Below are 25,239 nucleotides of genomic sequence, written 5' to 3'. Positions count from 1 at the left end.
ATTTCAGGAGGGATTTTTTTATCTCTGTTTATGAACTCTATCACTTGCTCCCCTCTCTCTCTCTCGAACCTCTCCCTCACCAACCCTCTCTACCCTTCTCTCACCTTGCGTAAACAAATATTCTTTGAATTTTATTTTCATGGTTGCACATCAGACCAGCAACCTCGGGAATGAAGACAAAAGTCTTCATTCACGAGGTTGCTGGTCTGACGAGCGACAGACCAGTCAGCCACCTGCAAATCCCTAAAAGAAAGTCTCTGTTCTTAAGCCCCGTTTGTTTCGGATTGTGACAGCCGATGGTGACGGCCCCAACTGATTATTGGCCTAATGATAATACGAAACGATTGGGCCCCTGGTGTTAGAAATACCACACTTGCACTTGTGATGCAGAATCTTGATTTGGAGGGTTCTCACATGTCGGGGTCATCACCTTCTCGGTTTGGGTGTGTTTGGAATGCCAGAATCAGGCGCGGAATTAACATCCTATTCTGATTATTGCATTTCTTTTTACCGGTCTCTTCTCTAACATGCATGACGGTTGGTGGGCCCAACAATTAATTTGTTTTAATCCGTGAGCAAGGTAGGCCCCTAACCTTGCTCATGTACGGTGGGAAATAAGACAACTTTCCGACAGTTAAGTTTTTTTACCTGTTTGTATCTGTTTTGCCGTAGGTGAACCCTAACCCAACCCAATCTCGGGTAAGACTGAGAGATTTAGAGGTGTGTGGGGGGTTAGGGTTTGCCATCCTTAACCTGAGGCTTGGGTCGGGTCGGGTTAGGGTTGAGGGAATGCTAACTCGGGTTGGGCTAGTGTCGGCCTCAACCCTACCCAAGTTGCACCCTTAACCTGACACAAGAGTGTGTTGTTATCATTTTCCTCATCTAAAAACTGCTGGCTCTAAATGCCTTAACCTAAAGAGTAGCCTACACTTAAATATGAAGGGTAGCTCTGCCCTACCAGCTGGACGGGACTTCAAGGCCTGCCAAAAACACTCATGCCAGAACTTTCTTACTGCTTGACTCCTCAGAAATGACTAAAATGCCGCTAAATAAAAATCAACGGAAAGGAAATAAGCAGATGTAATCGAATTTTCTTTCTTGGTGTGGACTTGTGGTTCAAAGAGAAGATTTTTTTTTTCCTTATTTTGTTTGGTTAGATAGATTGGGTGGAAAATTAATTGTATAGGTAGGGCTTATCCATTTCTGTTTTAAGTCTCTCTCTTTCATGAATAAATGTCTAGCGACATTGCTAGTTGTCCATGACACATAAGTAGGGGTGCAACTTGTGTCAGGCTCAACCCAAACCAACGGGTTCAACCCAATTTCGGCTCGGGTTGGGTTTGGGTTGGCATTTCCTCAACCTAGTTATGGTTGGGAAAAGCCACCCAGATTTAAATTCGGGTTCGGTTAGGGTTGAGGCCTTGAAAAACCTGACCCAACCCAAACCTGACTTCCATCCTCTAAATTTATTGTGATTTTGAAAAGGTTATTATTATCTATGTTTTTTCTTTGGTATTAGCCTAATCCAAATCCTATCTGACCCTATTTGAAAGATAAGGTTAGACTGGTTAGAGGAGTCGGGTTACTGTTGTGAGATTTAATGACGAGTTGGGTTAGGGTTGACCATGGTCAACCCAAGGCTCAGGTTGGGTCTTGTACTCTTGTTAGGGTTGAGAGAATGCTATATCTCAGCCTCTCGGGTTTGGTCATGTTACCGTCTCACGTACAGTGGGAAGTAAGACAACTTTCCTACAGTTATGATTTTCTTCCTATTTGTATCTGTTTTGCCGTAGGTGAACCCTAACCCCAACCCAATCTCGGGTAAGACGGGTTGTGTTAGGGTTGAGAGATTTGGAGGTGTGTGGGGTTAGGGTTTGCCATCCTTAACCCGAGGCTTGGGTTGGGTCGGGTTAGGGTTGAGGGAATGCTAACTCGGGTTGGGCTAGTGTTGGCCTCAACCCTACCCAAGTTGCACCTTTAACCTGACACAAGAGTGTTTTGTTATTATTTTCCTCTTCTAAAAACTCTAAGTGCGTGTTTGGCGTACCGTTTAAAACACCGTTTGGCGTTTGAAACACCGTTTTGGGGTCAAACGGCCGTTTGGGAGTGTTTGGGTGTGCAACCACCGTTTGAAACGCCGTTTGAAACACCGTTTTGAACCCTCAAAATGGCATTTTGCAAACGGAGGGGGGGAGGTCCGTTTGCAAAACGCCGTTTTGAACGGAGTTTTTGGGCCGTGAGTTTTTACGTGTTTGCCCTCACCAAAACCCAGTTTTACATATATGCGTGCGACTTTATGCGTTACGTCAAATACCAAAAAAGTGGGAGTGTTAATATTATTCTTGAGGACACAAATTTATTAAATTGTTAATATTTAATTCAAAACAAAGGGCTGCTGATATCATTATATGATCTCTTAATTTTGATTTTTTAAAGACAAAAGAATTAAAAAAAACTCTAGTTTCTTACTTTCTTCATCTACTTTGCAAAGTTGCAAACCCACTTGTCCGCCTCACTGCCTCAACGCCTCCACTCGGTTACATTGGGCCTAATGAGAGAGTAGTTGAGTTACATTGAAGCCAACCAAACAATGCCCTTTTTGGTCATTTTACCACTAAAACTCCGTTTTGGGGCATTTGCAACCAAACACACAATACCTCCGTTTGCCATTTAAAATGCCGTTTTGATCTGGCCAACCAAACATGAAAACGCAGTTTGGCAAAACACCGTTTTGCAAAACAGCGTTATTTCAAACGGTACGCCAAACACACCCTTAAATGCCTTATCCTAAAGAGTACCCTACACTTAAATGTGAAGGTTACCTCTGACCTACCAGCTGGACGGAACTTCAAGGTCTGCCACCATATAATTTGTTGGCAAAGAGAGTATCTCTTTAAAGAATACCATATGTGTCTTCTTCATAGTCTCTTCCCTCAATCTGTGACACATGGAGTCTGAACCTAAACATGTCGTTTGCATTCCATTCCCGGCACAAAGCCACATCAACGCCATGCTACAACTAGCCAAGCTCATCAACTCCAAAGGCTTCTATGTAACCTTTGTCCTCACTGAGTTCTTCCACACCCACCTGCTTAGATCTCAAGGCCCAGATTTCCTTAAGGGCTCAGACGAATTCCGATTTGAAACTATAACCGATGGCATGCAGTACTCTGAAGAAGACACATCACAAGATAATTCTAAGCTCTGCGTTTCCACACAGAAGAACTGCCTTACTCCATTTCGTAATCTTGTAACAAAATTGAATCAGTCACCAAGGGTTCCTCGAGTCAGTGGCATAGTTTCAGATGGAGCCATGACCTTCGCTCTACAAGTTGCACAAGAATGTGGCATCCCTGGGGTCCTGTTTTGGCCCATCTCAGCCTGTAGTCTCATGGGCTTCATCCATATACCGACTATGATCGAAAGAGGGCTCCTTCCGGTAAAAGGTAATAACTTGTGATGATTTTGCCTTGATGGTAAAAATTCTGCAAATTTCGGTCGCTTTTAGATCATAGTTCAATAAACTTAAAAAAACTGACTTGCTTGCATAACTCCAAGAAGAAACTTCGAGTTACAAAAGAACTTAGCATATATAAATTGATGATGATCAAGTATGTAATCGAGTGCGAAGGGTCTGAGTTCAAGGTGGCAATTGGGCCGTGTTGGCCCGCAGCCCGGCCAGCACGGCACGAATTGCTACAGTGACATGGCGGTGCCGGCACGACACGAAGACGTGGACTGTGCCGGGTTGTGGGTTTAGGCATGTGGCACGAAACAGCATGGCCCGGCCCGACAAAATCAGTTAAAAAGTGAGCAAAAAAGTGAGCCTATGAGGTTGTTGTCCAGGGCCGGCACGGGCCGCGGGCTGTGGGCTCTGCGGTGCTTAACCTCAACCTTAGTCCGACACGGCCCAAGGCCAAATCGTGCCGTGCCGTGCCTTGCCGGGCCGGTGGTCCACGTTGGGCTGAGAAGTATAGTGCCGTGGCCATTTGCCACCTTGAATAAAGATGCAGGGTCCTGCCGCCTATTGGGTCCATCACGGTGGGTAGGTTCAACCTACAACCTATGTCCACAGACAAAAAGGTTAACAACCACTCGGACTCAGAACTCCGGGGGACCCCTTCGACGCTCAAGTCAGACCGAAGCACCATGAAAAGGAGAGCTGAACAAAGGATAGGTGAGGAAATCGTCGTGGGCTAGTGGTGGATATGCGCACCTGTGAGCGTGTTAACAAAAGGGAATGAGCCTGATTCGTCTGAGTGCCTGGTGTATGTGGTGGTGTTCGATCCAATGAGAAAGATCAAGTCTTCTTTCCTGAGTGGGGGTTCCCCCTTTATAGGCGGGAGTTCCGATTTATAGGCGGGAGTTCCGATTTCCTAGGTGTGATGTTGCGGTGATGTGGACCGCATATATCGTTGGAGATGCCGGCATGGCAGGTCGCGCGTGTACAATCCTGGAAAATGATGTGATATGTTTCTTCTAGCGGCGACAGATTGGCGGCTGGCAGATTCAGAATCTTGTACGCCGGAGGCGGGATTTGCTCCAGCTACTGGCAGTGGCAGTGTGGGATAGTGAGGGGACATGGAACGGTCATCTAGGAGAGAGACGTCATATGGATTGCATGGCTTCCACTCGGGTGGAAGGCCGAACGAGGATAGAGGCTAAGGTCTCTCGGTGCCCCGGCGCACCCGCTGTGGGTAGTCCGTCAAAGGGCTCGTGTGCTGCTGCTTTAGCCCAGTGGCCTCATCGAGAAACTGGAGCGCCATGATGATGGCGGTTACGAAGAGTTGGGGAGGGGATCCACGTGGCGTAATCAGAGCCATGAATTCCTATAGCCACAATCCACACCGTGGAGGGGAGGAAGAAGACCGGCCGGAAGAGCGGAGCTGGATGGTAGTTGTCCTCTCATTCTCCTCACCCCTACTGATTTCTTTTTTGCTGTCTTAGATTAGAAGCTTGTGCATAATTTGAATATCTTTATATGATATGCGTTTTGAAGCCCAAGGTTCAACCCTATATTGATTGAATCTTAAACCTTGGCATTTATGTTTTGAAATCTGCTCTTGAGTTCCTTTTTTTTATTTTAAATAGGGGGAAGCTATTTTTAAGGGGAGCTTGAAATGGTTATTTTAAAACCCTATTGGTTTTGAAAAAGCTCTCTTGTTTTACTTTGTTATTTTTGATAGGGGGAGATTGTTTTTGAAAAACGAGGAGTATGAGTTTGGTTAAAACATTAAAACCCCATGTGTGTGAAACCCCTCTTCATTTGCATTTGATAATAAAAAAGAGGGAGTTCCATCTTGAAGTATTCTTTGACAAAATGGAGAGTTCACTTTGCACATCTTATACCCTTGAATTTTGAAAAACTCTCACCCCTTGTTTTTAGTTGATGACAAAGGGGGAGAAGTTTTGGATATATGCTTATATGTTGGCAATCACCTTGTCTGTTGTCATCATAAAATGGGGGAGATTGTAAGCCCAATGGTCCATTCTCTGGCAATCTTCTAATCTCGTTTTGATGATTCTAAGCACAAGTTGATTCATTTTGTTTACTAATGAGTTTGATGTTTTAGTGCATCTATTTAAATAGTGTAACAGCTAGTTTAAACTACTCGTTTATAGCCGTTGGGGAGCCCAATAATGGCTAGTTTTGGGCTCTAAGCCTATATAAGGGTTCTCTACACCCTTGGGATCATGGAGAACACTCCTAAACATGATTTGACATTATTAAATATTGATTAACACCCTTAAGCCTCATTTTGGGATTCACTTGAAGGGATTAGCTTCTAGGATTCAAATTGTATATTCTTGAGAGAGAAAATTGTATTGTGAGCTTAGTGTATGATTTTCCTTGTAAGAGGCTTTTTTGCATTTTCATTTTCTTTGATCAAGATTGTAATCGGCGAGTGTTCGGAGATGCAGAGCCTTACTCTCCCTGGTGAGGATTGCCACCAATTAAAGCAATTGGATTGTAATAGTAGATCTTCACCGAAGTTAAGAGGATTAGGTTAGTGAAGCCATCAATCGGTTTTGTTGGTGGAGGGGAGAAGGCCTTTCAGGTTCAAGGACCAAACCACTATAAATCTCTGGTGCACTCCCTCTTTATTTTGTGCTTTACTTTTGATTCCTAGACTTTAGATTTATCCTTCTTGTACTTAATTGTTTAAATTAAGATCTTCTAACTTAATTTAGGTTTTAAGTTCTTTGATGGCTTTTTTGGCACTAAATTTGGATCAGTGCATTCTAATGTCTTCTACCACTTTTTAAGATCTCGACCTTATTAGCTGATGTGTACCACATGAATGAATTAAATTAATCATGGTTGGCTCCATATGTAAAATAGAAAATACGAAACATGATAATACAATCTCTCTCTCTCTCTCTCTCTCTCTCTCACACACACACACACACCCGTGCCCGCACACACACTAACACAGATATAACTAGGCAATTTCGCAGAAAGGCATTTCACGGCTGACTTTTGCATGAGAGAACAGCCACACAGGTTCACTTTTCTGCAAATTGTCTTATTCATTTGATTCATCTGATGTGGCTTTTCTCTCATTCAAAAGTTAGCCGTGAATTGCCTTCCAGCAAGATTCCCTAACAAATCCCTATAATTTATGCTTGATGGGCATCAATCAAATAAGAACCACAGATGTGCACGCACACACATACGCATGTATAGTTGGGGCCTTAATTAATAGTTATGTCTCAATAAATTTATAATCTCTAATATTTTATTGCCCAGACAAAGGACTAGCATTGTTCGTACGCTGATAATTTATACTCTTATTTCTAACACCTAATATAAAAATCCAGTAGAGGCCAATATTCACCGGAGGGGATCGGTGCCTAAACCATTGTGATACTCTTTCACATGTAGAATGAAATACGTACTCATATAGTAGAGTACAAAATAGTTAATATTAGATATCATACATAATTTGTTTCATGATCAAAATTTTTGGACCTGACTCTTAATGAAAATTTTATATGCATGCAGAAGAGAACTTATTGACCAATGGGACCATCGATTGGATACCAGGTATGAGAGGTACCCATCTCAAGGATTTCTCACGATTCGATAGTTCAACCGATAGATCAACCGATTCCACCAACATTGTGCTCAAATTCATAGCAGAGGAAATCCCAAATATCTTCAAGGCTTCAGCTATTGTTCTCAACACATTCGATGACTTGGAAAATGAGGTAATAGCAGCTATGAGAACCATATACCACAACGTTTACACCATTGGCCCGTTGACATTGCATTGCCATCAGATGCCTGAGAGTTGCTTGAAATCCGTTACCATGAACTGGTGGAAAGAAGAGAGAGTGTGTTTGGAATGGTTGGACACGCGCGAGGTTTCTTCAGTCCTTTATGTGAATTTTGGGAGCCTTACATTGATGACAAGCCAACAGTTGAATGAATTTGCTTGGGGGCTTGCAAATACAAAGCATCCTTTCTTGTGGATCATAAGGCGTGACGTTGTGACCGATGGCCAAGCAATTTTGCCAGATGATTTCATGACAGAGATTGAAGGGCGGGGTTTCTTAGCAAATTGGTGCCCACAAGAGGAAGTACTCTCCCACCCTTCTATAGCTTGTTTTCTGACACATTGCGGATGGAATTCCATATTGGAGAGTATATGTGGTGGTGTACCCATGATTTGTTGGCCTCAATTTGTCGATCAACCAACGAATTGTCGTTACACATGCAATGAATGGGGAATAGGTGTCGAGATAAGTAGTGATGTAAAAAGAGAGGAAATTGAGCATGTTGTTCGCGAAGTGATGGAAAGAGAGAATGGGAAGGAGATGAGATTGAAGGCTATGAAGTGGAAGGAGAGTGCAAAAAATTCTACCAGACAAGGAGGATCTTCTTCTACTAATCTTGATAGACTGATTTCCGAGGTGCTTCAACGAAGACATGACTGATTTTTCTCTAATAGCCTGTATGAATATTTGAAGAGTAGTTAATAACTCGTTGAGTAAGCTCGAAACTCGCCGAATCTTCTCATTATAAAAATGAGTATGCGTTCAAAAATCTCGTATGTAAAAGCATGTAATTGTTCTGAAACTGTTGTCTCTGCGTCTAATAGTGTTTGTATCATTTAAAGTAAAAAATATAAATATATATCTACAATATCCATATATTAGTAAGAGAATGTGCTCCAAAATAATCCCATTTCGAGTCATGAGTCACTCGTTTGAGGTGACTTGACTCAACCCACTTTCGAGTCAGGCCGAAATTTCATGTTTTTAAGCAATAATTTGAAGTCATCTAAACCAATCCCATTTCAGTAAATTTCTCATTATCCTACTGAACATAATCCATGAGGATAAACACAAGCCATTTGCATCAATAGGCCCCACCTTGGACTTGAACCTGAGTTACCCGGTTCGCGCGATAACAAATCGGATGCGAACCGTTCACATTGTGATTCTTGGTAATTCACCAGAACCTGCATCAAAAGCAAGTGCTTCATCAATCTCACTCAATGATTCGTGAGGTTTATTGTATATATAAGTTGAGGAATGCTAAATATCGAGCAAGTATCAAAGACAACTAACATTATTCGCAGTAGAATAATTAAATATCCATGGTGCAACCATCAAATCCCAAGACAATAATCTACTAATCCAATAAAGTCATCTCACCCCATCCCCAATAACCAATAAGTTCAATATAGAGTTTAATCCAATCACTCACCGAAGTAAAATTAAATAACAGCTAAAATAAGATAATCCAATCACGTCCGCTCGACGCTCCTCCTGATCTCAAACTAGTTGGGGTCTGCTAATGAATCCTTTAGAAAAATTTCACGACTCATGTATAAGATAATGCATGTAACTGTTCCTATCAAAACTTTTCAATAAACATTCATATGGTTGTTCCTCATCCATAAGGGCCCGTTTGGATGCCAAGAAGATTTGAATTTGGATTTCTCACATTTGCAGCCCTTTTTGCTTTGTAATTTGGATCGGATCAAATTCTTCGATTTCTAATTCAGAAGCTGACAGTGAAAAAAATCAGATTTCTAAATTTGCTGTGGAAATAAGAAATTGAAAATCCACAGATCTGGCAGTTTCCTTCACCCTCTTTGCTCCTAAACCTCTCCCCTCCACTAGGAAGTACCCCCTTCCCTCTCTGTCTCCCTCAACATGAGCTGCCGGATCTATTCATTTTGTATTCAAAACTCAATTCCAAATCCAAATACAAAATGGGAGGTATCCAATCGGGCCCTAAGATAATGTTAGGTGAGTCATTACGAATGTTCAAAGTCAAAGGAAAGATACTATCGTTTACGGGTTTCCTAACAGCCTCTTATATTTCGCCACGTGTTGAACATGTAACACAAGAAAACCCCTTTTTAAGACAAATATTCTTTGGTACACGTGGTGGCATTAAGATGGCTGTTTCGGACAATTCTAAAAGATGAGTGTTATCATACCGTTTTCCTCCACCAAAAGAAAAGGGAAATGATATTTCCCCCTTTAACGGTTTCTGTCAGAATGGTTAACTGCTTGATGATAAATTCACCCCCTTTAACGTTTTTTCTTTGCCTTTAAAATTTAACGAATAACGTTAAAGGGGGGATTTTATCCGTCAGGGGGGGTGGAAATATCATTCCCCAAAGCAAAATCCATTTTGTTCTCAGAAGATATGGGAATGAGCATAAAAGTGCTGACTAAAGGTGGAAGAGAGAGACTTTTCGAACGATGACCGATTTCTCGGCGAATTAGGGTTAGGGTTTCTATGAATTCTTGATTTCAGGTAAGATCTTGAGTCGTTGAATCACTGCTTTTCTCTTTGCTAGATCTGTATTCTCATGGACAATCTTTTATATTCTTAGCTTTTACATATTCGTTTCCCTTACTTTGTCGCTTTATTTTCTTCATTTCTTGTTTGGTTAGTTTTTTTTTTTATTAAATCAGAATTCTCCTCGATTCTGTTGCGTTTGAGCTGTTTGATGGTGGTAAAATTGGAAAATAGCAACTGATTGCAGTTTTTTTCCCAATTTTTTGGCTATCTAGTTTTATTAGATGTGCTGTTAGAGATTAATCTGGTGGAATTTTGGAAAATTGTCAAGGTTATGGTTTGATTTGTGTCCGATTTCAGCTGAAGAGGTGGGGATTTCAGAAATTTAGGTTGTTTGAGTTTTATTTTCCCCCAATTTTTTGGTTATCTAAGTCTAGTGAATGTTCTGTTAGACAGGAATCTGGTGGAATTTTGGAAAATGATCAAGGCTATCGTTTGATTTTGTCCAATTTCAGCTCAAGAGTTGGGGATTTCAGAAATTTAGGTTGTTTGAGCACTATGGCGTGGTTTCGAGCTGCTTCGGGTATAGCTAAACTGGCAATTAGGAGAAATCTAGCTCAGGCCTCATCTTACGCGACGAGAAGAATTCATCCCCTTCCATCTCAGAATCGTTATTTTCACTCAACAGTCTTCCGATCGAAGGCTCAAGCAGCCACAGCACCAGTCCCTCGCCCCGTGCCTCTCTCGAAGCTAACTGACAGCTTCCTTGATGGCACGAGCAGCGTCTATATAGAGGAGCTACAGAGGGCTTGGGAGGCTGATCCAGATAGTGTTGATGAATCATGGGACAATTTCTTCAGAAACTTTGTGGGGCAAGCTGCCACAATGCCAGGAATTTCAGGGCAAACAATTCAAGAGAGTATGCGGTTGTTGTTGCTTGTTAGGGCTTACCAAGTTAACGGGCACATGAAAGCCAAATTGGATCCTTTAGGGCTAGAGCAGCGTGAGATCCCTGATGATTTGGACCCGGGTCTTTATGGGTTCACTGATGCGGATCTTGATAGAGAGTTTTTTCTTGGAGTGTGGAGGATGGCAGGGTTTCTGTCTGAGAACCGCCCTGTGCAAACGCTTCGGGCAATACTGAACAGGCTCGAGCAGGCTTACTGTGGTAGCATTGGTTTTGAGTACATGCACATTGCAGATCGTGAGAAATGTAATTGGTTGAGGGACAAAATTGAGACTGTCAGTCCAATGAAGTACAATCAGGGGCGCCGTGAAGTTATTCTTGATAGGCTTATTTGGAGCACACAATTTGAGAATTTCTTGGCCACAAAATGGACGGCTGCAAAGAGGTTTGGCCTTGAAGGTGGTGAAACTCTGATTCCCGGCATGAAAGAGATGTTCGATAGAGCTGCTGATCTCGGGGTCGAAACCATTGTTATTGGTATGTCACACAGAGGAAGATTAAATGTCTTGGGTAATGTTGTTCGGAAACCACTGCGTCAAATTTTCAGTGAATTTAGTGGTGGTACGAAGCCTGTAGACGGGGAAGGTGGGTTGTACACGGGAACTGGTGATGTCAAGTACCATCTGGGTACTTCTTATGATCGGCCGACCAGAGGTGGGAAGAGAATCCATCTGTCTTTAGTCGCGAATCCTTCTCATTTGGAGGCTGTTGATCCTGTTGTAGTTGGGAAAACGCGAGCGAAGCAGTATTATTCTAATGATACGGACCGGACAAAGAACTTGGGTGTTTTGATTCATGGGGATGGAAGCTTTGCTGGCCAAGGTGTGGTCTACGAGACTTTGCATCTGAGTGCTCTTCCCAACTATACAACTGGCGGGACCATTCACCTTGTTGTGAACAACCAAGTGGCCTTCACAACTGATCCAAGGGCAGGGAGATCTTCTCAGTATTGTACAGATGTGGCCAAAGCCTTGAATGCTCCTATTTTTCATGTAAATGGTGATGATGTAGAAGCCGTGGTTCATGTTTGCGAGCTTGCAGCTGAATGGCGCCAGACATTCCATTCTGATGTGGTGGTTGACATAGTATGCTACCGTCGCTTTGGGCACAATGAGATCGATGAGCCATCTTTCACACAACCTAAGATGTACCAGGTGCTTGATTTCCTTCCCCCCTGTTTCATTTAACCCTTTTTCCTGTCACGGAATGGAGTAACTTTAACATGCTTTCAACTTATACATTTGTTTTGCTTGTTAGAGATGGTTGGTTGCTAGTTTTTCTTGTTGCATGCTTATACTATGCTGCCATTTCTAAAAATGGTCTTTTTGGTTCCTGTTCATTGTTATATCTTATTTAGTAATTTACTTTTTCCTATCTCAAGCACTCTTTTTTGGTGATTTTCTTGTGTAACTATACAGTGATAGTTTATATCACTATTGTTGCTATTATGTTATTGCTTGTAAGATAAATTTAAACATGTTTCTCCACCATTGTATAACGTATAACCAACCCTACAGGTTATTCGAAATCATCCACGGGCCCTTGACATCTATCAAAACCAACTTATAAAATCAGGGGAGATTTCAAAAGAAGATGTTGACAAGTTACTTAGCAAAGTGAGCTCCATTCTGAATGAAGAGCTTATGAATAGCAAAGATTACGTTCCAAGTAAGAGAGATTGGCTTTCGGCTTATTGGCTTGGATTTAAATCTCCCGAACAGCTTTCACGTGTTCGAAATACTGGGTATGATGAGCTTTTATTGGATTTAATTTATTCCTGCTTAACTCTGCTTTTTTTAAACTCCTTTCTTGAAAAATTCTCTACATCAGGGTGAAACCCGAGATACTGAAAACTGTGGGCAAAGCTATTACGACTCTTCCAGAAAATTTCAAGGCTCATAAAGGAGTCAAGAGAATTTTTGAGCAGCGTGCTCAGATGATTGAAACAGGGGAAGGCATCGACTGGGCGGTTGGTGAAGCGCTTGCTTTTGCTACACTGGTTGTGGAAGGTAATCATGTTAGGTTGAGTGGTCAGGATGTCGAAAGAGGTACATTCAGTCATCGACATGCAGTAATTCATGACCAGGAAACAGGGGAGCAATACTGCCCTTTGGACCATATTATTATAAACCAGGATGAGGAAATGTTTACAGTTAGTAACAGGTGCGTGCGGTATAGTCTGCATAGTATATATTAGATTTTGTTCTTGGATATGCATTTCTTACCTTTCTTCCATGTATGTTCTTTACTGTGATAAAAGGTTATCTTTATCACACATCTTTTAGCAGTTTGTGCCTCTAAAGTTTTGAAGTGCCGCACAATTGCAAACTTATACCTGTGTTTGTGTTGGTCGTAGTCAATGTTTTGAAAATCGGAATCGAATTGTAAATCGTAATAGGGGTCAAATCGTATCGGATCATAAACTATATCATAAATTCTAAGATTCATTCATTCATTTTTCTTTGAAACGGAAAGCCAACTGTATTAAAAAGATAGGGAAGACCGAGGAAGTCTCCCTAAAAAGACTCATTCATTCATATTGTGTGTGTGTGTGTGTGTAGGGATTTGCTAGGCAATTTCGCAGAAACTGGAAAGCCATTTCGCAGCTGACTTTTGCATGAGAGAACAGCCACATAGGCCCACCTTTTAACTGATTTTGTCCTATTCATTTAATTCATCGGATGTGGTTGTTCTCTCATGGAATAGTTAGCCACGAAATGGTTTTCTGTGAAATTGCCTACCAAATCTCATATTTATAATATCAAAAATATAAAAAAAACCAATAAATTAGAGAATAAAAAATTAGCCAATTTTTCATTTCTCATTCAAATCAATTAATTTAAATAGAAACTACCATAATTGGTTATTAAATATCATAATACGAATTGTTTGCTAACATACTTGTCACATACTGTGATACTAATCATCTATCTCCCATCCAGACCCATGCAAATTGGATAATAATCTTAAAATTAATAAAAGACACAAAGCCATATCAAATCTCAAAGTCCCAAACATCAAATGACAAATATCAATTATAAAAAAACTGGTAAGTCGTCGATGTTATCCTCGTTATATCTGTCTCCTTCGATGTAAGTAATGGCCTCAAGCACATGTCTTGTGCTCGACTGGTTCAAATTGGTTCGGTGCGTTCGAGCTCTTCCTCCTTTGTCTTCTTCCTTCTCATGAGAGGGTTTTTGAAGGCTTCTTCTAATGCAAAAAGGAAAGGGGGACTATCGAAAGTGAGTCATATTTTCTTTTATGCAAAACTTAATTAGGATAAATCTCATGAATCATACGATTTATGATCGAATCTTAAGATTCAATTGGAAATCGCAAGATTCTTACAAATTAAGATTCAATTTGAAGCATTTCTAAGATTTACTTATTTGATTTCGGGTTCCTCTAGATTTCTCAATCAGTATTTCTTATTGAAACCTTTTGTTTCTAGAATCTTTAGGTGAGTAGGGTTATAACTTATAACCATTGTTTTGTTATTCGCCAACTTGACTCAACACTTGGAGGGTTCGATTTCGACTTCGTTTCGGGCCTAACTAATTCTAAAAACATATAATTTAATAGTTAAAACCATAGCTGCCGGAAACTCCTTGGGCGGGTGGGAAACCCGTTTCCCCTAAAACGCGTTTCTCGTGGTTGGGAAACTCGTTTCCCCTAAAATGAGGGAAACACGTTTCGGAAACGTTTCCAAAATATGACACAAAATTGGAGAAATGTTCCTGAAACACATGGGAAACATATAGAAAACTTGTGTAAATAATGTGTAAACGCGTGATAAATGTATGAAACACTCGTAGAAAACGCATATGAAACGTGTAGGAAACATGTGTGGAACTTACGAAAATCATTTTAGAAAAAACACATTATTTCCTAAGACGTTTCTCGTACGATTTTCTATTGTTTCTCGTTTCCCCTGTATTTTTTTTTCATTCGTTTCCGTTTCCGTTTTACGTTTCGTTTCCATTTCACGTTTCGTTTCCCGAATTCGTTTCCCACCCTGGCAACTATGGTTAAACCCCTTCCAAGTTCAAAGATGAAAGGCCCAAGCTTCCACTAAAATGGGTGTTTCATAGTAAATCAATCCACAACGAAGTTATATTTTCTCAGAGAAAAAGAGGGGGTGTAGTTTCCACTCCAGATGAAACTTCCGTCACATTGAATCCGAATTTCTCTATCTCATCTTCCTTCTTCCTCCCTTTTTCTTCTTTCATTTGAAGGCATGGAGTTTCTCCATTTTGTATTCCTCTTTCTTTCTTTCCTATCCTCTTTCTTTATTTATTTTCTTTTATTTTCCAACTTATGTGGAGGCTGAAGCAGTGTGCATGCTGCCAGAGCAGACAGCAACCTTTTCAGACCTAGACTGCAGTTTGTGTCCATTTCATTTTAAGCATTTAGCCTTGTGGAATATTATACCTTTGTTACAATTACCCAAGATGTTCATTAAGGGCACGTTTGGCTACCGTGAATTTTTTTTCTTGATAAATTGATGTCTCCCAAGTGGAGATAGGGTGAAGTGGCTAAAAATCAGGAAACAAAAAACAGGAAACTAGTGTCTCCGGTGATGACTGGCAAAAAGTGGCTAAAAATCATGAAACAAAAAACAGGAAACTAGTGTCTCCGGTGATGATGAGTGGCAAAAAAATCAGGAAACAAAAAACTCTACTCAAAATCGGAACAACTTTTTCCAGACTTTTAGCCACTTTTCAGTCTCATCGCAATCGTGCCCTCTCAAATATCTCTCATTTTCTCACAGCCCTATCCCTCTCTCACCACTTGGATACACCATTTATCATGACAAAAATTTCCTGGCAGCCAGACATGGCCTAAAGGTCCGTTTGGAACACATAATATTAAGTAGAAGGAAAGGAATAAGATTCCCATTTCTTTACTTTCCCTTTTCTCTTGATTTGGCAAGGAAGTCAAACAGTACAAAATGGCTTGCATTTGGAAAATTTACAGCGGGCAAGGACTGCTGTGTGAATATGTGTACTTCCCCACTTTTTGAGGCATCCAAACGGACCTAAGTATTTTTTTTTTTGTCATTTTGCCACCTCAATTGTTGAGCATTAGATTGTACTTTTTCTCATCCTAAATTTTTTGATACGTGCCTTGTATTTTTGTCAATTCCTTGTTAATCCATAATTTCATAAGCACTAGGCCCTTCAATTGTTTCACCTACCTTTGCCATATTATCTAACACATACTGAAAATATTGTGATCCGCTGCATATGGGGAAATATAGTTAACATAAAAATAATAAAAACTTTGTATTTGCTGTCCTTATCTTTAACCTTCATTTCTTGCCCATGATTGTTTTAGTTTTTTTCCCCTGCATTCGTCTCTTTTTTGTACATAAAAAGATTGGTGGGATCCGCTATCTCATGTCTTTCCTTCTGTTTCTCACATATTAGTAAACTGAGAACCTGCATCTTTTCTCCCTGTAAATTTATTGGCAGGCCTTTTTAGCATTTGTCATCTCTCATTCAAAGCCACATGTCGGTCCTCATCTTCAGCCGTCGATGCACATATGGTTTCCTTAACTGTTTTGTTTTTTTCTGCCAGTTTTCTGTTGCTCGTTGCATTTCCTCTCATATGAAAGCTTTTTTATCAACTTATTGTCTCTTTCTATTTCTTAAGGGACTGCTTTGCAACTTGTCATTTGCTTCTTAAAATATTATTTGAGAGGACTAGCACTCTAATATATGGTCCTATGGGCTATGATAGTAAATACCCCGCACATGGTGCCTACTGCCCCAAATTGTCATGTCATGTTTCCACCCCGTGATTGGCTGGTTCAATATTTATTTTGACCAATGCCTGCTTATGATTGCAGTGACAATTATTGCTACACATGTGGAACATATAGAACTTGATGGAAATAGTAAATGTTTCATGAATAGGTAGTTACATATTTACAACAATAAACAAATTGAAAGAGATAACAAAAGTGGGAAAAAAGTGAAAAATCCACAAGTGGCTCATACTGTCATCAACTATGCATAGAACATGCACACTTGTATTTGTAGTTGTCAATCCCAATTAGATGGGCGTTCCTATTTTCTTCTGGAGTGGAATTCTTTGGTGTCTCGCCTTTTTTGGTGTCATGTTTTGAAAAAATGAGACAAATTTCAAGGAGTTAAAATGTTAAAAGAATTAGAAGAAACTATTGAAAAAGATGCGAAAAAAAAATACATGAAAAACTAAAGCAAAACATATATGCACATATTATTAGAGCCACAATTTATTAATATCTTGTTAACATCCATCTAAATTCAACATAATGCAAGTACTATCCACATAATTCACATAAGAGATGGTTGTTATGAACAATAAACTGACTTGAATAAACCAGAACGAGCGGACTCTCCAGAATTTCCATTTTTTTTTAAGTTGACCGGAACACACGCTGGTACATTCCTATGCAGGTTTTATTCTGGTTTCCTTACCGGAGTAGAACATTCCAAGAATTCCGCTAGGGACAAAATGGAATTGACAGCTGTGCTTGTATCTGGATCTGAATAGAAGCACACCATAAAAGGAAAAGTGTAAAAAGCTTAAATGAAAGAAAAGGAAACACGTAGTACTAAACGAAACCTTAAGATGGCAGATGCCTCCATCAACCATGAGTCCATGACAAAACATGGATCCATGCATATTTGACTGGAAGATACTTTGTAAAAGAGATAAATAGGAAAAACAGCAAAAGAATGAAAATGCTGAAATGAGTCAGCAAAAAGACGGTAGAATGATACAAGAAAAGTCCTAAAATGACAATCACCGACAATGCACAAAGCATGCCATTAAATGCACGTATGAGTGTAGATGTCATTATGGAAGAAAGAAGGAAAATTTTTCATACTTGCTCATGTATTTGAATATAAAATACATTTTAAAGTCAAAACCATCAAAAAGCGGTATATGAATGTACTTAGATAAAATATTCACTGTGAAAAATAACAACCAAATGCAACAAAGTTGACAGATTTTAGACAGATTTTTACAAGCCTTAAAAGTGGAACATTCATGCATGATGATGCACAAAAAATAACCTAAATATTCACTACAATAAAACGTAAAAAATAAAACCCTGCAAAAAAGAATCAAAAGAAAATTTAATCTTGAATAACTATAAAACAACATAATTCATGATGATATCGCAACAATTCTCATAGCATCATATGTTAATATGTTATATTGTAACAAACACAGAGGACAACAAAGGAATAAAAGGAGAAAGACTGATGTAAAGCCTATTATATCGTAAGAATAGCGCAAAGATGCTTTGGCTTGCCCAAAATGTGCTGATTTACGTTTAAATGCTTGCTTTTGAAAGGAAAACACACACACACACACACACAACTGAAGAAATATGAAGATACATATCTTAAAAAGTTGTGATTGCCCCAAAACAATTGATCCGGGTTCATTCGAATGGCACTTAGTATCTGTACTTGTTTTTTTCTGAATTAGGTTTTCACCCCGAATGCCCAAAATCTGAACCCCCCCCACCCCCCACCTCAAAAAAAAAAAAAAACCACCACCACCGCACCCACTAAGGAAAAAAGTGGAAAAAATGGAAAAAAGAGAGAGATGCTCTGTGCTGTATTTGACAAAACCATATTTCCCATGCATTAGACAAGTCGTGTGCAGCTCTTATGATATGCACCTATAGCGATACCTACTGAGTAATGCATATCGTATCCGGTTATACTAATGGTTAATCCTGATGATATGCTGAATAAGAATACCTTTTTTTTCCTACATGACGGCCTACCATGCATTGTCGAAAGGAACAGGACCGTGCACTGTCAAAAGGAACAGCATAAATGTGCTTTATGGATTTTCTGTAATTTCTTCCTGGAGGGGACCTTTGTTGTTAAGTATGATTCTAACCTCATGTACACTGCTATTCTTTTTTACAGCTCTCTTTCAGAGTTTGCTGTACTTGGGTTTGAGTTGGGTTACTCGATGGAAAATCCAAATTCATTGGTTCTGTGGGAAGCTCAGTTTGGTGATTTTGCAAATGGTGCTCAAGTGATTTTTGATCAGTTCTTGAGTAGTGGAGAGTCAAAGTGGCTACGCCAAACTGGGCTTGTTGTGTTACTTCCTCATGGTTATGATGGTCAGGGCCCAGAACATTCAAGTGCTCGGTTGGAGCGTTTCCTTCAGGTAATGTTTTGCAGTGAAATTACATTATCGACCTGGGTTATGCTATTTTTCAAGGGAAATCCATTAAATTTGCATATGCATTCTTAAAAAAAATACTGACTCTCAGTAACCATACCACTATTATTTGAACATTCTAATCAATAGCCAACACCAGTGAATATTTCTATTCATTCTATGAGTCTAGGGTTAAACTGTACTAAGAATTGCCCTGGAACAGTTATTCTTCAAAATATTGGTGTTAAAACATGTACATACACCCATTATTGTCTTAGATTTATCAGTGAGTGTTTCTGTCTATTCCATTAGCCAAGAAGGGAGGAGAGGGTAAAATAGTAATCCTGTAATATACCTATACCACTTCCTAAAAACACCCATAACTTGCTCAAATCACATCCAAATCATGTGATCTTTAATCCCATTAGGAGTGTACGATTCTCCCCTTATTTAGGTATTGTCCTGCATCAGAGGGTGCATGTACATTTACTAATTATGCAGTTAGTGGCTGTAACTGTGTTGTTCCTGCAATTATTGCAGCCATCGGAGATTATATATGTAATTTCAGTGCGGGGCATCTTGTGCTCTCCTCTGTATGTGCGTTAGTCTTCTTAATAGAAGTTACCTAACTGCAATACAATTGATAATGATATCATGTGGATGAATGCTTGAAAAATATTTACTTTTTAGATGTGCATTCAGAGCATGGTTTGAAATTTCGGTTTCGGCATATATTTCGGTCCTAGCCGAAACCAAAATTTCAGCCAAAATCCCGAAATTTCGGCTGAAATTTTGTAAAGGAATAAAAAATTAATATTTTTTCAGTAATTTCGGCGAAATTACCGAGATTTCGCCGAAATTTCGACTGAAATTTTGTACGTTTTGGATATTTCGGATTTCGGTCGAAATTTCAAACCATGATGAGATAATTTCGGATTTCGGTCGAAATTTCAAACCATGATTCAGAGACCTCACCAATAATTGCATTGGTTAACTGCCCTAGGTTCTTGGATTTTTTTTATTAAAGATGCAATTGTTTCTTTCCTTCCATGTGCATGATGGGAAAATGATTTCCCATAGCATTGGAGTCTCTTGTTACCAACCATGAACCATGAGGCCCATACGCATTGCAGTCTCTTGTTACCAACCAGGAGGCCCCATCAGTGCCGAAACTCCTTGATAGATTCAAACAAATTTGGCATGGGGATGATTTAGAACAGAAAAATAAGAAACTCTAGATTTTCAAGGACCATGGGCAATGGGCAATGAATCAAGATTTCTTTGGGGAAGGTTAGACCCTATTCTAATTGATATGTTGATCGAACAATTGGTCTATGGTGATGATCTTCCCATGTATAACGCACCATGGGGAGGCTTTAGCCCTAGGCGACGTTTCAAAATACAACATTTTTGCATAGTGGAGGGTTGTAAAATGGGGGATGTGTGTGAATGGGTGTGTGGGGTGGGGGCGTCGGGGGTGATTTAACTTAGAAGATACCCAATTCGTTGGGACACCACTCGATTTCATTTTGGGAGTTCAAAGCTATAATATTGTACAAGCAAAGTCTCTTATCCATCCCAAGAAACTGTTGAAGTGCTTAAGAAGAGTCTCATAGTCTTAGGATATGGGGAAATGGAGATGGAATTCTTGGTTCAAATGAAGTAGCTCGTGATCGAGGCCATTGGATTAACGATCTTGGAGAAAAGATTGGAGAACTCAGAAGCCATAATAGAGTTACTGTACCACTTATCCAACCAAAAGAGTGTGTCCTCCCCGTTACTAACAAAACGAGATATTCTCGGAGAAGTGGCAAATTCATTTTTCCCAGAAGTCCATATGTGTGAACCTCCTGTGACCTGTATCACTATCTAAATTGATATTAGGAGAAAATTACCATGGCACATGATTTATTCTTGAAGTGGGACAGACGCCGCCTCCATTTGGCCGGTAGGGCAGAGTTTTGGACACAGATTTTTAATTCCCAGGCCCCTATCCCACTTTGGTTGGCACACTTGGTGCTAGTTGACTAGATGGAGGCTCTTGAGAGGGGGAACACTGTTTTACAGGAAATCCCTTTGGATTTTGTCAATGCAATTTGCAACGATAGCTTTAACAAGGTTAATCTGGCGGCGAAGGAAAGGTACGTCCCTTGCCAAGATTCCATCCTGGTTTGAAGCTTTTCCATTGCCATCTCAGTAGGATGATCCTAACCATCCAATCTATAGAGTTTTCTACTAATGTATGGTATTTGTTACCCCTTCAAGCATGTACAACAAAAAATGCAACGAGGCCCACATTATTGTATAATCCAAGCCTTTCACATGTTGGGTCCGACTTAAATAGGCATTGCACTGAAAATCATCTCCGTAGTGTGATCTTAACCCTTCCATTTTAAATATCTACAGATCGTAGGGTTAGAACCATCCTGCCAAGCTCGTCCTTGATTATTGTGGGGGATGGTCACCCACCAAACGGTCTTCAACTAATCACTACCAGTTAGTTGGTAATCATAAAATTTTATAATGGTCGACCTCAAAATTTGTTTAACAAGAGGTTTTAAAATTGTTGGTAAAGAAGAATGATTTACAAGCCAATGAGGACTCAAAAGTTTAGGCAGCCTTCTGTCGAGGTGGTGAATTATTTACAATCCTTTGAGGAGTCATAAGTACGGATTAGCTAATTTCACTTTCTGCATGAGGCAGCCTTCTTTTGAAAGTCCCTTTTGGGCCTCAATCAATTATGTTGCTGTGGTCACTTCAAGACGCCAAAGAGTCTGTATGTCGCATATGTGGTGCTTGCGGGTGGAAAACAGATGCACTACATCCGGATGATGCAAGAACTCAGACCTCTAAAATGGGCCTAAAAATTCCTGCAAAGATTCTTCGTCACTTCCCACTGAAACCAAGGTTGCAGAGGCTATACATGTCGAATAAAACAGCTTCTTTCATGGCATGGCATGATGACAGACGGACAAAAGACGGTATATTTAGGCATCCGGCAGACTCCCCAGCATGGCACGAGCTGGACAACAAGTATCCGGAGTTTTCTTCAGAGCCTCGCAATGTTAGACTTGGGTTAGCAAGCGACGGCTTCAATCCCTTCAGGTCTACTCAAATCTGTAGAAATCAATGGGGAATGGGTCATGAGACCATTTAGTTTAACTGTTTAAGCAAAGTTCTCGACCTCTTGCCTATCATAATGGAAGCCCTAATCTGATTCATAGGCCTGGGAAGGGCAAGGATCAGGACTGAGTCCTTTTTGTGAACTAGATTGCTCTTGGGATGAATTCTTAATTCACATCTTCCTAGCATGCTTTGTTGGTTTAATTGCTTTGGTTTTTTTTTATACGAGCCCTTAATTACCCTGCTCATCTGTATGTTTCCATGAGAATTCTATAAAGTATGGGCTGCCAATGTCAGGCTTAAAATACGCTTAAAAATTAATTATGCAGATGAGTGATGACAATCCTTATGTGATACCTGAGATGGATCCAACACTACGGAAACAGATCCAGGAGTGCAATTGGCAGGTTGTGAACGTTACAACACCCGCAAATTATTTCCATGTTCTGCGGCGTCAGGTAAGTAAGTGATGCTTTGAGTGGTATTGGTTCAATTTTGAATAAATTTAAATTGCTGATTGTAATGTGTCATTTCTAGATACACAGGGAATTCCGGAAACCACTAATAGTGATGGCTCCTAAGAATCTGCTTCGCCACAAGGACTGCAAGTCAAATCTATCTGAATTTGATGATGTGAAAGGCCACCCTGGATTTGACAAGCAAGGTACCCGCTTCAAACGGCTTATAAAGGATCAGAACGACCACTCTAATCTTGAGGAGGGTATCAGACGCTTAGTTCTGTGCTCTGGAAAGGTACATTTCTTTGTGTTGTGTGATTTTGGTTCTCTCAAAGAAATTGGCTCTTGTATTAACATTTATCTTGTTGCAGATTTATTATGAGCTTGACGAGGAACGGAAGAAAACTGATGGGAAGGATGTTGCTATTTGCAGAGTTGAACAACTTTGCCCATTCCCATATGACCTGATCCAGCGAGAGCTGAAGCGATATCCAAGTATGTCCCATTAAAGGGTTTTTGTCTCTGAACCTCTAGTATCACTGGTTCTCATACAGCCACCAAGACACCCACCCACACATGAACATGCACACCCCTTGATGCCAGTCTCATTGCATGGATCCACTTCTATACCTAATTTCTTACTGTTTGTGGGTGGTCACAAATATCTCCGAATTTTTAAAAAATATCACGACATTTTGTGATTTTTTTGATAAAACAACATAATCCCGAACTTTTCTCTCGCCTTAAAAATTCATGGAGAATTCTTCATATTTTATTTTTTACCACAAAAATATTACAAAAATATCACAATAAATTCACAATAATATTTTTTTCCCTAATTTTGTGCTTAAATTTTATTTTATTTTTATATTTATTTTTTCTATTGTTTTCCCAATATAAACTTGAAATTAACAAAAACAATTTAAAATATGCCAAGATACACCCTTCCAGAGAAATTCTTGGAGAAATATTTGTGACTGTTTGTGGGTACGCTGGGTTAGACCCTGTAACCTCGACATGATAGCCCTTATGATCCAGCTAACTAGGGCACATGGCTCAATTCCCACTTATAGACGATCCTACCATATTATCAATTTAGAGATAGGATCCTGGTAGTAGTTAACCTGGGGTTTAGAGATTGGTATGGTTGTTGTCGTCTATAACTATGGCATTAGCAGTAACAATAATAATTATAACTACATGAAATGAAAACAATATTGTCGATAACTGATTTTAGGGTTCTTGGCTGTGTGTTTCAGATGCAGAGATCGTGTGGTGCCAGGAAGAGCCAATGAACATGGGAGCATACACTTACATTGCACCTCGGCTTTCAACAGCCATGAAAGCTCTGGGAAGAGGGAACATGGACGACATTAAATATTCTGGGCGAGCTCCATCTGCTGCTTCAGCCACTGGTTTCTATCAAGTTCACCAGCAAGAACAGAATGAACTTATCCAGAAAGCGTTGCAGCGTGAACCCATCAAATTCTCCCATTGATCCCACCTTTTCAGGTACAGGAGGCCTAAGGAATAATAATGTGGGTCCAATCTCTACTGTAGGTGCTCAATTTCCACTATTCAGAGTATTTGAGCTTGGGAAATTGTTTTCAATCATTTGAACTAAGTCTCCTAATTCATACATAACAATTTTTTTCTCATAAAATGTCATGAATGCTTGTTTGTATTTATAAATATTTTGACCAGCCATTTTCATGTGTGAGTTCATATTGTATAAACTGAATTCCTTTTGAGTATTCTCTAAAAAAAACAATCTGAAAGAAAATATTAGGGGTTTCTTATCAGATTGGGTCAAATATCTGCAGGTGTGTAATGGCGCGTTTGGTTTAGGGGTGCAATTTGGGTGGAGTTGCTTGCTTATATGATTCCTGAGATGGGTTCGAGAATGCAGCCTGAGTTTTTTTTTTTTTTCCAAAAGAGTGTTTTCAGTGAATTTTTCCAACCCAAAAAGGAGTTGCTTCCTTATATGATTCCTTCTCGGCTGGAATAATTTCACCATTCTCGCTTCACTGGAATAAAGGGATATGAGTATATGACTACTTTCTGGTGAAAGATTTGGGACCTCATTTATCTATCGCTTGATTTGGAATTGAACATGGGAGAACCCACCTTGTTCTTGACACCACTAGGGAGTAGCTAACCTTTGATACCCCATGGATTACCAGCGAAGGGTATCAATAGATCTACTTTGGATCGGATCCACATATGTCTTGGTCACCATCTGTTTGGACCCATTAACGGTCAGATCCTTTCCAAACTGCTCTTCGGATCCTACTTATTTTAATGTTTGCTCCAACGATAATCAACTGTATAAAAGCGCGAAAACTAAATTTTTTGTGTGAGAGGCTGTTCCAAATCGGTAGAAAAGTGCAGAGATAAGGTATTTTTAAGGGGCTTTTATAAATCAGTCCTCTCTCTCTCTCTCTCTCTCCTTTTTATGATTTAGGGTATGCCCACCCCAATATTTTTTTTATGACATAGGGTATTCCCCAGGGGCGAGCGTAATCACCCGTAAACCACACATAGGTCAATATGGGGAGCATACCCATGACTTTAAGCCGAAGAGCCACACCCATACTGGTTATAGGTCAGTCCTCCTTAAATTTCTATATTGTAACAACATTCTCTTAAACCTAGAAATTAATTATACGGAAATGATAAATGTGCCCCTTTTCATCACTTGGGACACCCCAGACTGTAGTGTACATGGCAATCAAATCTGTTGA

The 25,239-nt window shown here is 40.0% G+C and overlaps 2 protein-coding genes across 5 annotated transcripts; both read left to right on the top strand.

Moving 5' to 3' along the window:
* Positions 1-2,873: 2,873 nt before the first annotated feature.
* Positions 2,874-8,171, top strand: LOC143851041 (7-deoxyloganetin glucosyltransferase-like). The gene is made up of 2 exons (XM_077360366.1): positions 2,874-3,446; positions 7,007-8,171. The coding sequence occupies exons 1-2, from the start codon at positions 2,948-2,950 to the stop codon at positions 7,939-7,941; spliced, it is 1,434 nt and encodes a 477-aa protein (XP_077216481.1). The 5' UTR covers positions 2,874-2,947; the 3' UTR covers positions 7,942-8,171.
* Positions 8,172-9,622: 1,451 nt separating this feature from the next.
* On the top strand, positions 9,623-24,297 carry LOC143850986 (2-oxoglutarate dehydrogenase, E1 component). Of its 4 annotated transcripts, XM_077360299.1 has the most exons (10): positions 9,648-9,781; positions 10,042-10,134; positions 10,223-11,887; positions 12,251-12,477; positions 12,564-12,896; positions 18,674-18,920; positions 22,367-22,495; positions 22,575-22,790; positions 22,867-22,990; positions 23,755-24,297. In XM_077360299.1, the coding sequence occupies exons 3-10, from the start codon at positions 10,325-10,327 to the stop codon at positions 23,991-23,993; spliced, it is 3,078 nt and encodes a 1,025-aa protein (XP_077216414.1). In that variant the 5' UTR covers positions 9,648-9,781; positions 10,042-10,134; positions 10,223-10,324; the 3' UTR covers positions 23,994-24,297. The 4 variants fall into 4 exon arrangements, with proteins under 4 accessions (XP_077216411.1, XP_077216413.1, XP_077216412.1 ...); XM_077360296.1 differs by lacking the exon at positions 10,042-10,134 and having other exon boundaries at positions 9,623-9,781; positions 10,282-11,887; XM_077360298.1 differs by lacking the exon at positions 10,042-10,134 and having other exon boundaries at positions 9,626-9,781.
* The last annotated feature ends 942 nt before the right edge of the window (positions 24,298-25,239 follow it).

The sequence above is a fragment of the Tasmannia lanceolata genome, unplaced genomic scaffold (genome assembly GCF_043159265.1).
Source record: "Tasmannia lanceolata isolate RefF3 unplaced genomic scaffold, GAP_Taslan_0.1 ptg000018l, whole genome shotgun sequence".
In the NCBI taxonomy this organism is placed as follows: Eukaryota; Viridiplantae; Streptophyta; class Magnoliopsida; order Canellales; family Winteraceae; genus Tasmannia; species Tasmannia lanceolata.
This window is presented reverse-complemented; position numbering and strand designations above follow the sequence as displayed.